We start from the raw sequence: 13,283 nt of genomic DNA on the forward strand, positions 1-13,283 counted from the left end.
GTAAGCTCTTTATTTCTATTAAATATAAGCTCCTTTTAACCAAAAAAGAAAAAAAAAAAAAAAAAAAGCATGGTTTGCAATCTTGGGATCAGATGGTGGACGAGGCCGATTCCAAATATTGACTAATCCCATACCAATTTTGATAGGACTCAAAGGTAAAAAATAATACAAATTAATTTTTGTTAGAAAACAAGTGCATTTGTATTGGAGATGTAAATAGATATTTGAAAATTCGAATCCAATTCGCATCCGTATCCGTATTCGTTTAGAGATATCTGGAAAAAAAAATCCTAATACTCCGAATAAAATTCGTCCAAAAAAATTCGAATACATAATAATAAAACATTAAATAAATAATGATCTTGAGGGTTTTTGAAGATTCAACATGTTCTAGAATATCAGAAAAAGAGAATAATGATCTAAGAGATATAGATTGAGAGTGAATTGTATCCACAAGGGGGATGAAGGTCCAGGTTACACAAGGTAGAGATGTAAACGGATGGTCGAAAATCCGAATTTGATCCGTATCCAAATCCATTTAGAGGTATTCGTATTCAGCCAAGGAATATCCGAATCTGATCACATACGAGCCGAATCCGATCCGTTTACATCCCTAATTTGCATCCAATCCGAACTCATTTAGGACAATCCAGATCAATATCAGCCAAGATTCCCAATCCAATGTGCAATATCTTAAACCATGTCATGAAGGCACCCTTTCGCTTGTTTGGTAGTGAGGGAAGTAGGGAGAAGAAAGAGAAGCATAGGAAAGTATTTGCAATTAGGAAAAAAGATTCTTGTCAGATTGTCTGGATCCTAAGCTAGACACAGGAGCGTAGGAAATTACACCCTATGATTTGGAAATAAAATAAAAAAAAAAATCATCCATACTAGTGCTCCTATAGGTGCTCTCATTGGCCTTGCACTGGTATAGGGCCATGCAGCCTAAACAACAATCTCTTATACATAAAAAGGCCGTAACCAACATACAAGACTCCCACATTTATCTTGTCTATATAAAATGGGAAAAAAAAAATCTGTCCAAGAATGTGGCCTACAACACTCCCATGAATCTATCTCTCTCATCCCCATATGAAAAGATACATATGTTCCCTTATTTTGAGGAGGAGGAGAGAGATAGACACATGAGAGTTTTGACGTAGGCTACACTCTCAAATAGAAAAATATTAAGTATCTTATCTACAGTCCATTACCTAGAGTAGGTGGCGTGCCTAACCCTTTCGCAATATATATTTCACTTCGTAAGTGAATATTTTTACAATTAAACGGTAAAAATAATTTTCACTTTGTTGAGAAAATATCTGTATTTCTCTTGCAACCAAACGGAACCACTGCTTTTCACAGACAAAATAATAAAAAACACTAGTAAGAATTGAAACGGCCATCTCTTTATGGCTCAACTTCTCTCTCTCCTCTTTAGCTGGTTTCGGGTGGAGCTTTACGCAAATCCCACTATCTATGGTAATTGTAACCGGTCCTTCCGAAAAGATTCCTCTCTTCTTCCCTCTCTCATCCTCTTCATCTTCTTTCCTTTCTGCTTCACCTTCATGTGTGGTTTCGATTTCATTTCTGGAGGACATAAACAGAGTTCAACAATCTATTCAAAGTTTCGGGTTTTGAGGAATTTGCTTGGTTGCTGAAAGGGCACAGAAAGAAGCAAAAGGAAGAAGACAAGGAGAAATGGGGAATATCGGTAGCAGCAGCAGTGCAGCGGTTTATAGTAGCAGGAGGAGACAAGGAATCCATCATCATCATCATAATAGCCATCCACCAACGCCGCCCCCTCAACCTCCTCAACCTGAAATCACCGGAAATCGCTACGTTTTCGCAGCTGCTACTCCTTACCCTCCTCAATACCCTAACGCTAACCTTAACCCTAACCCTAACCCTAACCCTAACCCTAACCCACCTCACTACTACCAATACTCGGGCTATTACCCACCACCACCGCCATCGATGCCAGTCCCGTTGCCCGCACCTTTCGATCACCATCACCGCCATGCTTCTGCCGATCCTGCGGCTCAGGTGAACTGGCTTGGTGGTGGTCGCTACCCTTGTGGAGCTGTTTCCCTTCCCCCTCCTTACGTGGAGCACCAGAAGGCCGTTACGATTCGTAACGACGTTAATCTCAAAAAGGAGACTTTGAGGGTGGAGCCCGACGAGGAAAACCCCGGCCAGTTCCTTGTTGCCTTCACCTTTGATGCCACTGTTGCTGGAAGGTATAATCTGCTCTTCCTACTTTGGGCCTTTGGCTAGAAGGTCTCTGAAGCGCCTGAGTTTTATGATCTGTTATCCATAATTGGTCTGTGACTCGTTCGTTTAGTTTAAATCTATTGATTGTTTATATCTTTTTCTTCATATTTTATTCCTCGTTTATTTGTTTTGCTTTTTGAGTACTTATTTCTCGATGAAGCAACTAGAAACTAATGTGAAGAAGCCTACTGGGCTCGGAGGCGGTTGGATATATTTTCTGTTTCATGCCTTATTGAGGATCTTGTTGTTTCTTGCTGGTGTTTCCGTGCAAGGATCACATTGGGGTGTACCATCATCTTTTGAGAAATTGGCTAAGGTGGGGTACACACTGAATATTATTGGCTACCTCAGTGCTTAGAAGATATAGTTCATCATTTTCCATGAATTTGTTGCATCAGGTGCCATTAACTAGAATTGTCAAGTAAAGAAAAGAAAGTTACTCAGTTACAACGCATGTGAAGCTCTATTACAGTGTATTGCTATACATTTAAGTTGTTTAGTTGTTTGAGATGGTACTATCATGTCCAATGGAGGCCTAGGGATGCCCCAATAAGGAGGAGTGATAGGATTCCGATTGAATGAGCTAAAAGAACTAGAGGCAGGTCTAAAATGACCATAGGAGAAGTTGTGAGGAAGGACGTGCATTGTTTGGGTCTTGTACCAAGTATGACCTCGGATAGAGCCTCTTGGAGGGCTAGGATCCATGTTGTGGACCCCATTTAGCTGAGATTCTCTTTAGTTGTTGGGCTGTGTCTCATTCCTCTTACTTTCATCTTTCCTTTTGCTGTTATTTTCCATCTTTCATCTGTCATTTCCCGTTTTTCATTCCCCATCCCACTTTTCCCATCTCTTCATCCCCTTCTTTATGTTTAGACCTTAGTTTTCCCTATTATGTTTTGTTGGATCCATGTAGCCGACCCTATTAAGTAGGGATAAGGCTGAGTTTGTTGTTGTTATTTGGTTTTATTATTTATTTGATGTGTCGTTGTACATTATTTGTTCATTGTTTGTAATTTTTTTTTTGAATTTTCTTGTGAGATTTTTTAAACTTATATCTGTAGGTAGTTGTATGAAGGCAATTTCAAGTTGAATTTTCTGATGTTGATTGTTGAGTGGCTGCTGACTAACTTGTATCTGCATGGTTTTGGGGTGGGGGGAATAAAACCAAGTTGAAGAAGCAGATTGGGTGAATCAACGAGGAAAAGTAGCAGATACTGAAAGATCTCTCTGACCCTGGGTATGCATGGCTTACAACATTCGCTATCTTTAATTATTAGATCTCCGCTGCAACCATGAGTGATGTCTGAACCTTAGCATTTATAGTTATACAGAATTTCAGAAGGGCTAGAAACTGCAATTTACCTTTATTATTGGGTTCAGCCACAAGTATGAGGGCAGGCCTTGGTGCAATGGTAAGGTTGCTCCATTGTAACTAAGTGGTCACAGGTTCGAGTCTGGAAACAACCTCTTTGCGAAAGCAGGGGTAAGGCTGCGTATAGTATGACCCTCCCCAGACCACTTGTTCACTGGGTATGCCCTACTATGTTGAGCCACAAGTATGCTGTAGTAAGAGCTTCGAACATCATTTTAATTAGGGTTCCCCTTTTTAGGTACCATGAGTCCATGACTCTGTCATTGCATTTCTCTTGTAGAGAAATATAGTGAACAACTATTTCCTATAATGCCCCACGGACTGCATAGAGGTCAATCTGCCCGTCAAGAAATTTCCAGATTCGACTCTACAAGGGAACTCAAGAATCTGTGGTAGACTTTACCTGTCCCAATCTATTAGGCCTAGCTAGATGGTTATCATGACCTGTTTCCTTGTATTGTTGAATCCTAAGTTTCAAAGGTTTGTTCATTTATCAAATTAAGGGCCAAGGGGTGGGGTGAGAACAAGTGTTTGCAGGTATTGATCCTTTATTGTCCAGTGCCTTTATCCTGTGGAATATCTCCCAGAACCTTGTTCCTTGTCCTGTTTTAATCTCCTTTTTCTCTTATAATCTCTTACTATCATTATGATTACTTTTTCTTCCTGAACCTTGTTCCTTGTACTTTATAAGAGAAAAAGGAGATTAAAAGAGGATAAAGGAAGATAATGGCAATATCGTAAATATTTTGGACTTTTTAAAGGGGTGGCAAAGCTGTAAATAATCAGCATATTAATGGACAGCTTGGTAGTTAACTAGGTGTTGGGATAAGAAGGGAATTAGGATTTATTGCAAGGGGACAAACTTAGAAGGTTTTATAAAATATGGACAAAAGAGGATAAATGAAGATGGGAGGGGTAGTTTTGGAAACAAGGGTTAAATAGGGGTTAGAAATAAGCTACAATTGAATCTTCTTCAACCTTCAGCGAACAGAACCAACGGTAGAGAAGACTTGTTCAAAGTGGATTTCTTTTTCCATGAAGATCCAATCGATTTGTTGTTTTAGGTGGAGATTGTTTACTCTCAAACCTTTGGATTCCACACAATAATCTCTCGATTTAGCAATGTGAGAGCTATTACAAAGAATAAGAAACTGGACTTGGAGGAAACCAGCGAACCAGATCTATAAATTGGTAGTGCTTCTCACAATGAGCTTGATTTTGGGAGTGAGATCCAAGGGGCTAGGTCGCCCTAGAGTAGGGATTTTAACTCCAAGGTATAAGGAAGAAAGGAAAAGAGGTGGGAGAGAGATTGGTTAAACTGATTGTTAGTCTCCGGCAGTACTTCTGGAACAGGTTTATGGGAAGAAGGATAAAGGAAGGAACAGGGTAGCGATGAGCTTACCAGAGATGAAGGGAAACTTGAATCGATTGGGGGGGGGGGGTGAAGAATAAAAACACAGCCACAGCTGGTCCTGCCACACATGCAACTTCTCTAAACAAACTCAATCCATTATTCAAATATGTCCAATGCATTGGGTTGCAAGCATATTTAAAGAAAATAAAGATTCCTACAAATAGAAACTGCTATAAAACTAGGAAACTAACTCAACAAGGAAACTATGCAACTAGGAAACTTGAAATAGGGAAACTATCTCGTACATATCTCACTCTAAAGCTACACAACAACAACATAACCTTTCCCAACCAAATAAGGTCGGCTACATGGATCGTTGCTCTCCAATCAGTTCTATTTAAAGCCATACATGATACAATCATACGAGGCTTAAGCTATGAATGTTTTTCCTGACCGCTTCTCCTAAGGTCATTTTAGGTCTGCCTTTGGCTATTTTAGTTCCTTCAATGTGAATCAAATCCTCCTCGTATTGGAGCATCCAAAGGTCTTCGGTGAACGTGGCTATGCCACCTCAAATGACTTTCTCATAGCTTATCATGTATCAGAGCTACTCCCAAATCATCTCTAATATGGTCGTTCCTGACTTTATCCTTTCCAGTTTTGCCACCTATCCATCTCAAAATCCTCATATCCGCCACACTGAGTTCATCTATATGATGCTTTTTAACTGCCTAACATTTCACATCATACATAATACCTAGTTGTATGACCTATAAAATTTTTCTTTAAACTTTAAAGGAATACGCTGATTACACAACACTCTGGATGCACCTCTCCACTTCATCGATCCTATTATAATTCTATGAGCAACATCATCCTCTATGTCACCTTCTTTATTTATGATTGAGCCCAGATACCTAAAATTATCACTTTGTGGAATCTCCCTCATCAATTTTCACTATCTCATTGGACATCCTAGTGTACTAAAGTTACCATGTACTTTGTCTTTGTTAAAACCTTTTGATTCCAAGTTAATCACCATGTCTCATCAGCCAAAACAATATCATCAGCAAAAAGCATACATGATGCAGATTCATCATCGAAATGGGCTTATTTCTTATTTCTAAGAAATAAGCCTAGGGTTGGGATATGTATATTTAAGTGATTTTATTTTAGCTGTCCTTTTTATTAAGTTTCCACACCCTCCGCGATTTTGCTGAGGAAGTGAGTTGTGTTAGGAATAGGAATCAGGCCTTTGCCCTATTATAAATAATAAAATCATGGGAGGCTCCCACAGAATTCAGATTTCAGAAAAGTAAACTCAGCTTTATGCTTGCTGCCTTAGGTCCACCGTGAGTGTGCCTTGTGAGTAATATCAAGGTGAAGGGATTGGTGGATCTCCAATCGACTCCTTGCATCTTGTAGATCGGGAGGCTTGCTACTTATCTCCTTGCATCTTGTAAATCGGGAGACCCCATTGTTCATCTTCAAAGCTGCTGCCTTTGAAGATCAGTGTTCAAGTAAGTACTTTACAGTTTCATTAATCACACCCTTCTTCTCCTAATCCTCCAACCTAACCCCATCAATTCCCATTAAACCCTAAATTTCCTGTTCAGCCTTATTCCTCCATCAAAATCCATCCAACATTTAATCACAACATACCTGGATCCATTCCTACACTCGATCCAGGTTGCTACCCCATTCCATCACTTAAACCCTAACTTTCCTCAGTGAAGCCTAAACCCTAAAAATACAGATCAACCACTTCCAACCATCAGAATACCTCCATATTTTGGCTGATTAATCCTCACTACCCCTATAGAACTCGATCCAAAGCCCTTGCCCTAATTCCATCTCTAAACCCTAGTTTCTCACTCTAACCTTTCCCGAAACCCAAAACCCAAATCCCTAATTTCCAGAATTTCAAAACTTCATTCAAACCTAACTAAACCTAGTTCATTAGACTCCTAAAAACCTGCTTAGCTTTACCAAATAAAATCCAACCCCTTTACCCTAACCCTAGAATTTGACCTAAATCATCACATCTTCCCAATCGGCCATCAGGTTCTGGTTTACTTGGCTCCTAGTAGATCTATCATCTATTTAGCACTACATTAATACACCAAGGATTCTCATCTTGAATGTCTCTGGTAAAATCATCCATGATAAGTGCAAATAAATAAGGGTTTAAGGCTGATCCTTGATGTAACCCAACTGTAATTGGTATTTCACTACCTTGATCCCCCACAGGTCTTACGCTACTCTATAAGAACCATGGATTCCAAAATCCAAATCTACCTGACAGGGGGGTGGTACTTGTTCTTGATGCGAACCGGATCTCGTCGGTGAACCCTAAAGCAAGGAACCTGATCCCTCTTAAGAGGGCAAATGGGTGATATTGAAGCCGCCACCTAGGAAGGGTCTAGGACCCGTAAGTGTTCCCACCGGGGGAAAGACTAATGACTCAATGGATAAGGCTAAGGTCCACCCAGATCATTGGGTAAGTGTCAAGTTACGGACTGGGAAGGTGTTAGGCACCCAGTCCGCCCAGCTCAGAGCCGGTCATCCTTCTTTTGACCATTTGCTTGAATGAGTCTTGCTTGCAGCCCCTAAAATTAACTAGTTTAGATCTAAGTCATCCTAAACTAGGCACCTAGGACTAGGCATCTATGTACAAACTGGGCAACCCTATGCCAAGTTCCTATATCATTCTACCCTAGGGTATCAAATCGACATAACAAACAATTAAGCTAATTAAAAATGATGAACATATATACAATCTAATCACATCAACATATGGCTAAATTATTCTAACTTGGCTAGACATAGTATGCATGGAATTCACACAATGCAAGCAAATCTACTTATCCTACTCTTGCCAAGTAAGCAATAAAAGAATTGCTAAACAACTACGGGCTACGCGCCTACGTCCCCCGGGATCCCCATATGTTTCGTGTTTCAACTCATGGCCACCAGATGGGCATTCTCACTCCTTCGCACACGTCCTAATTTTAAAGCCGATCAAGAAGCATCGGGTGATACAACCCCGAGATCCCACTTTAGACGGTAACATGCACTCAAACCCGAGTGTGGGTTATAGCCTCTCCACTCACGGCCTAATCTTGACCAATGCCCAAACCAAAGCCAAAGCCAAAGCCAAAGCCAAAGCCAAAGCCAATTGGCCCCAAATCAATATGGGCCTAAATTTGAAATGCGGTCCACACCCAAAATATGAACCAAACCAAGTCCATGTCTTATAACCCCAAAATTAAACCCATTTCTTAATTAAGTGATTTATCAACATTGGAGGCCCAGCCTGAACTTAGGCCCAAAATTTGATCACATGGCCCATTATCCCAAAGCCCATGTCCATTCCCATTGGACCGGTTCAAATCTAAAATTAATCACTTTAATAGATAGGCATCAAAATGGACCTTATGATTCAGCCAAACCCAAGACATGCCAATTTTGAAATCTGAAACTCTAAATTTTTCTAACCAAATTTAAAACCAGATTGGCTTGGCCCATGGGCCCATATCATGCATTACCCGACCCTGATTCAAATATCAAGGAACTAATGGCAGCATTTTAAAGACTTTCATACCTAAGGTTCAGGCTATCTTAGCTATACGGAAAACACAAATGAAAAATCAGAAATAGAGGGTAAGAAATCCTACATTAGAAATTGCAAAGATGATATGGAATCAAAATATTCAGATTAAAGGTAAAATGGGTCATTCCAAGCAGGGGAGGGGGAGCATGCAACAGATGTTAATCAAATACAACAGAGCAACATAGACCAATTATTTAAAACCGAGAGGATCATGTAACAGCAGTAGAGCTCATCAATATCAAGCAAAGAAATGAGGGCATGCCTTTCAATAATAAATTCAACAAATTAGAAGGAAAGATGACTCATGCATTCAAGCAAGAGTAAATCATGGACAGAACTAAATCATAGCAGAATAGTAATGGAAATGAATTAGAAAATGAAAAGGAATGAAATGGAATTACCTGTGGATGAATCAGCCTCGGCAGAGGTCGAGGCACCTCTATTCTGCAGCCTTCAGCCTTCGAATGCGAGGACCTTGAACTTGATTGTAGGGGATGGGGTTCTATTACAGACAGGGAGCTAATATGGGGGAAGGGATTTAATCACCAAAAAACATTAAAGGAAACAAAATAAAATAAGACTGTAATAAGGAATAAAATCTGGAACCCTGCAAGTCTGCTCCTCCTCGATCCGACACTTGCAACAACCGATCACTGAGACGAAGAACACCTTTGCTGAGAAGATGAATGGAGACCGGTGATGGTTTCCTTGGATTTCAGGGAATAGAAATGGGTGCTAGGTGTTAAGAAGAAATTCAAAAAAAATGGGCCGGAGAGATGTGTTGCAGGAAGTTTCAGTGGATGGAGAAGAAGGGTTCGGTTGATGGTTTCACTGGAGATCAGCGACCATGGCTGGAGCAAAAAGGGAGGAAATAGATTAAATTAAAGAAGATAAAAATAAAGAAGATGAAGAAGAAGAATAAGAATTGATTCCAGTCTCCTTGGCTCAGCGAAGTTCCGGCTCGACTGTCTCGGCAATTTTTAACCTCCTCCCTTTCCAACCTTTCTTCTCTCTTTTACTCTTCTCTTAGTTCTCCCTCTTTTTCCGTTTTTCTTTCGCTCTCTTTCCATTTTCCTCCCCTTCCTTCACTCTCTGTACTCCCTTTTCTCTCTGCGTTTTTTTGTTTTTTATTCTCTGTATTTTTCCTGCTCTCTCTTTTTTTGTCCCCTCCCAGAATGACGACCTCCTCTTTCTTTTTTTAGCATTTTCTTTATATACCCCACCCAATTCACTTTAGGGTTAGATATGTTTATTCTATAGTTTTTCCTATTTTAACCCTACTTTTAGATATTTTAAAGGTAGCTTACCTATTTTACCCCCCCTTTTAGGGTTTTATTCCTTCTTTTTATTTTTTACTTTTTAACTAACCTTCTCTTTGTTTTTTACCCTTTTTACCCCTTTAGGGTTTTATTCCTTCTCTTTGTTTTTTACCTTTTTTACTCCTTCCCTTTAGGTTTTATTCCTTTGGGATGCCATGTGGCATCTCCTTATGGACTTGGCACCAATGGGCTTTTCCATGGTCCAAGTCCACACACTCCTCATTATTTTCTTTTTGGGCTTTGCATGGGCCAAGCCTATGCATCTTTCTTACTTTGATGTGTCTGAGACAGAAGTCGTCGATCCTCTGCGTGTCGTCATTGCCAGGGGGGGTGACAAAAATCATAGTTCGAGAACTCGCGAGATCTCGCCAAGATCTCACCGAGTTTCTCGGTTTTTCGAAATCCCGAGACGAGATGGGGGTCGAGTCATAAAAGTACAATATCTCTTTGAGATCTCGGATCTCGGTTTGACATAGGAAAATGCCTATCTAGGTCCTTTATATGAGTGTCAGATCTCGAGATCTTGCTGGAAAATCTTGGTATACAGACACCTATCTATGCCAGGAACCAAGACAGATAAGATAGACACTTATTTATGCCTAATATTCATTTACTTAAGATATTATTCATAAATAAGCAAATACCCCCCTATTTGAATCCAATAAAAATAGTTAAAAAATAAAATTCCAAAAGGAAAAAAAGTCAACCCCCCTGTTCAAGAACAAAAATTGGATTTTCGACGATAGGTGCAATTTTCAACTTTCTAATGCTGGGGTTTTTCTCAAATCTAAAAATTTCATAAATCTTATTATGGTAAAATATTGCTAAAAACCAAAAGTGCGGTAAAATATTCATTTGTTTTGATGTCAAAAACTATTTTCATTCAAGCGATTTTGACAAGCGCTAAGAATTAAGTTTGACATCGGTACATAACTCTTTCAATATAAATCAGATTTTAGCAATCTTGGACTTGTTGGAAAGCTTTGAACACAAAGCTTTCCAACAAGTCCAAGATTGCTAAAATCGATTTATATTGAAAGAGTTATGTACCGTCAAACTTAATTCGATGTCTGCGAATCTGTCAAAATTGCTCAATGAAAATAGTTTTTTGGACATCAAAACAAATGAATATTTTTGAACGGGGGAGGGGGGTTGACTTTTTTTCCTTTTGGAATTTGATTTTTTAACTATTTTTATTGGATTCAAATAGGGGGGTATTTGCTTATTTATGAATAATATCTTAAGTAAATGAAATACAAAGGCATAAATAAGTGTGTTTGTCCTGTGTCTGTCCCGGTTTCTAGCATTAGTGTCTGTCCTGCTTTCCCACTAAGTGAAACTCCTATTTGGACTTTGTTTTTGCAAAATTAATAGTGCCATTGTGTTTAAATGGCCTAAAATAGGCTGAATACCAAGTTTCAGACCCAAACTAGGTCTAAAACCCACCGAGATGAGGCTTCGAGTCGAGAAAAAAAAAATGCACAAACTTGGCAAGATATTGCCGAGATCTCGGTTTTTCAAGGGTCCGAGTTGGCACCGAGACCCGAGTTTTCGAACCTTGACAAAAATTAGGTGTCTACATACTCATCGCTCCATCATACATATTTGTAATTATGTCCACGTATTTATTTGAAACCCTTCTCTTCTCTAGTATATGCGATATTAAACTCTCTAGGGACTCTGCCGTTTGCTTTTTCTAGGTCAATAAAAACATATGGAGATCCTTCTTGCGCTCTCTAAATCTTTTCATGAGCCTCCTTGGTTAAAAATTTGCTTCCATCGTGAATCTTCTTAGCATAAAACTAAATTGGTTCTCCGAAATAATAGTTTCTTTTCTTAGTTGGGATTTAATAACCCTCTTCCATTACTTCATAGTATGACTCATTAGTTTTATTCTTCTATAGGTATTGCAGCTCTGAATATCACCTTTATTTTTGTAAATTGGGACCATAATGCTTCTCCTCTTTTCATCCGGCATTTTTTCTTGTGTCAAATCTTGTTTAACAACTTGGTTAGCCAAGAAAAACTACAAATAAATGATTACGAGATAATTAAAAATAAATAAATAATTATGTTACTACACACACATCCCAATTCGGGCCTAGTTTCGAGTTGGGGCTCTCAGGTTCGGCCTGGTCCAAGGAAGTGCTACTGCATCAACCATTCTTTAAAATGGATTGGGTGACTGAGTTACATTACCTGGATAAGAGGTTGTCAGTATCTCCCTTGGATTAGTCAGACATAAAGCATGTGATGCAGATTTGAGTTTGAACCGGCTTGACCTGTCTGGACATCTAGAGCAAGATGAACCAGGTCCCAAACTTGTTTTGGTTTAGTAAGATATTAGAAGTTTATTTATTTATTTTTAATTATCTTGTAATATTTTATATTGGAGTTTTAATAGATAGTTTCCTATTTCAAGTTTCCTAGTTGCTTAGTTTCTTAGTTTGATGATAGTTTCTATTTGTAGGAATCTTTATTTTATTTAAATATGCTTGTAATCCAATGCATTGGACATATTTGATAATGGAATAAAATTGGGTTTCATTTGAGTGCCTACGTGGCCTGTTCTTGTGAGTTCTCTCCCTCCTCCTATCTTCCCTCCCTAGTTCATCTCTTGTTGGTGAGTACTATTTTTCCCTTCTCCTTTTCACCTATTCTTCTCTTCTTTCCTTCTTTCCTTCTATTCTTCTTTTCCCTTGTTCTTTCTCCTTTCCTCTTAGTGTATTCTGTCTCAGACCTCTTCCCCTGCTTCCAGCGGTACTTGCTGGTCTTGAGAAGTTTGGTTGTAAGTTGATACGTCTCGGTATCGGTCGGTATCGATTCGATACATACCGATACGTATCTATTTTTCTAAAAAACAATGTATCAACTATATAGATATGTATCAACCAATACATGTCAATACGATACGATACTGTCGATACATATCGATACAGCAGATATGTACTGTTTTCACTTTTTTATTATTTTTTTAAATGGATTGGTACGTATCCATACGCATGCCTTTTTTTCATATTTTACACCAAACACGAACCAGAACCCCCAAAATCATGAACTAAATCTCAGCTTTTTCTCCCTTTGGGTCGCGCCACAAAATATGTCAGGTCGGGTCGGATCCACATCGCACTTGAATCTTTGGAATACAAGACATACTCAACACTTGAAGGGAAAATGTAGGTTTTTTTTCAAGAAACTTGATCTTTTGCTTCAAATCTTGCATTTTAGTTATTTTTTTTGCTATGATTAAGGAGAATAGGTTCAACTAATTATTAGATGCATGCTTTGTATACATTTGCAAAGATTTGATTTCAAATCTACCATTTTCCACCCAAAATCGAAAATGGCTTC

The 13,283-nt window shown here is 38.9% G+C and overlaps 1 protein-coding gene across 2 annotated transcripts in view; it reads left to right on the forward strand.

Annotated features, from left to right (window-relative positions):
- Positions 1–1,414: 1,414 nt before the first annotated feature.
- LOC122654412 (probable E3 ubiquitin-protein ligase LOG2) overlaps positions 1,415–13,283 on the forward strand; it is a 28,653-nt gene continuing 16,784 nt past the window's right edge. The window contains exons 1-2 of one of the 2 annotated variants that reach the window (XM_043848491.1): positions 1,416–1,876; positions 1,913–2,240. In XM_043848491.1, the coding sequence (XP_043704426.1) occupies positions 1,702–1,876; positions 1,913–2,240 (503 nt within the window). In that variant the 5' untranslated portion in view covers positions 1,416–1,701. Of the gene's footprint in view, positions 2,241–13,283 lie in introns of both variants that reach the window. The other variant, XM_043848490.1, reaches the window with a different exon arrangement.

The sequence above is a fragment of the Telopea speciosissima genome, chromosome 3 (genome assembly GCF_018873765.1).
Source record: "Telopea speciosissima isolate NSW1024214 ecotype Mountain lineage chromosome 3, Tspe_v1, whole genome shotgun sequence".
NCBI lineage: Eukaryota > Viridiplantae > Streptophyta > Magnoliopsida > Proteales > Proteaceae > Telopea > Telopea speciosissima.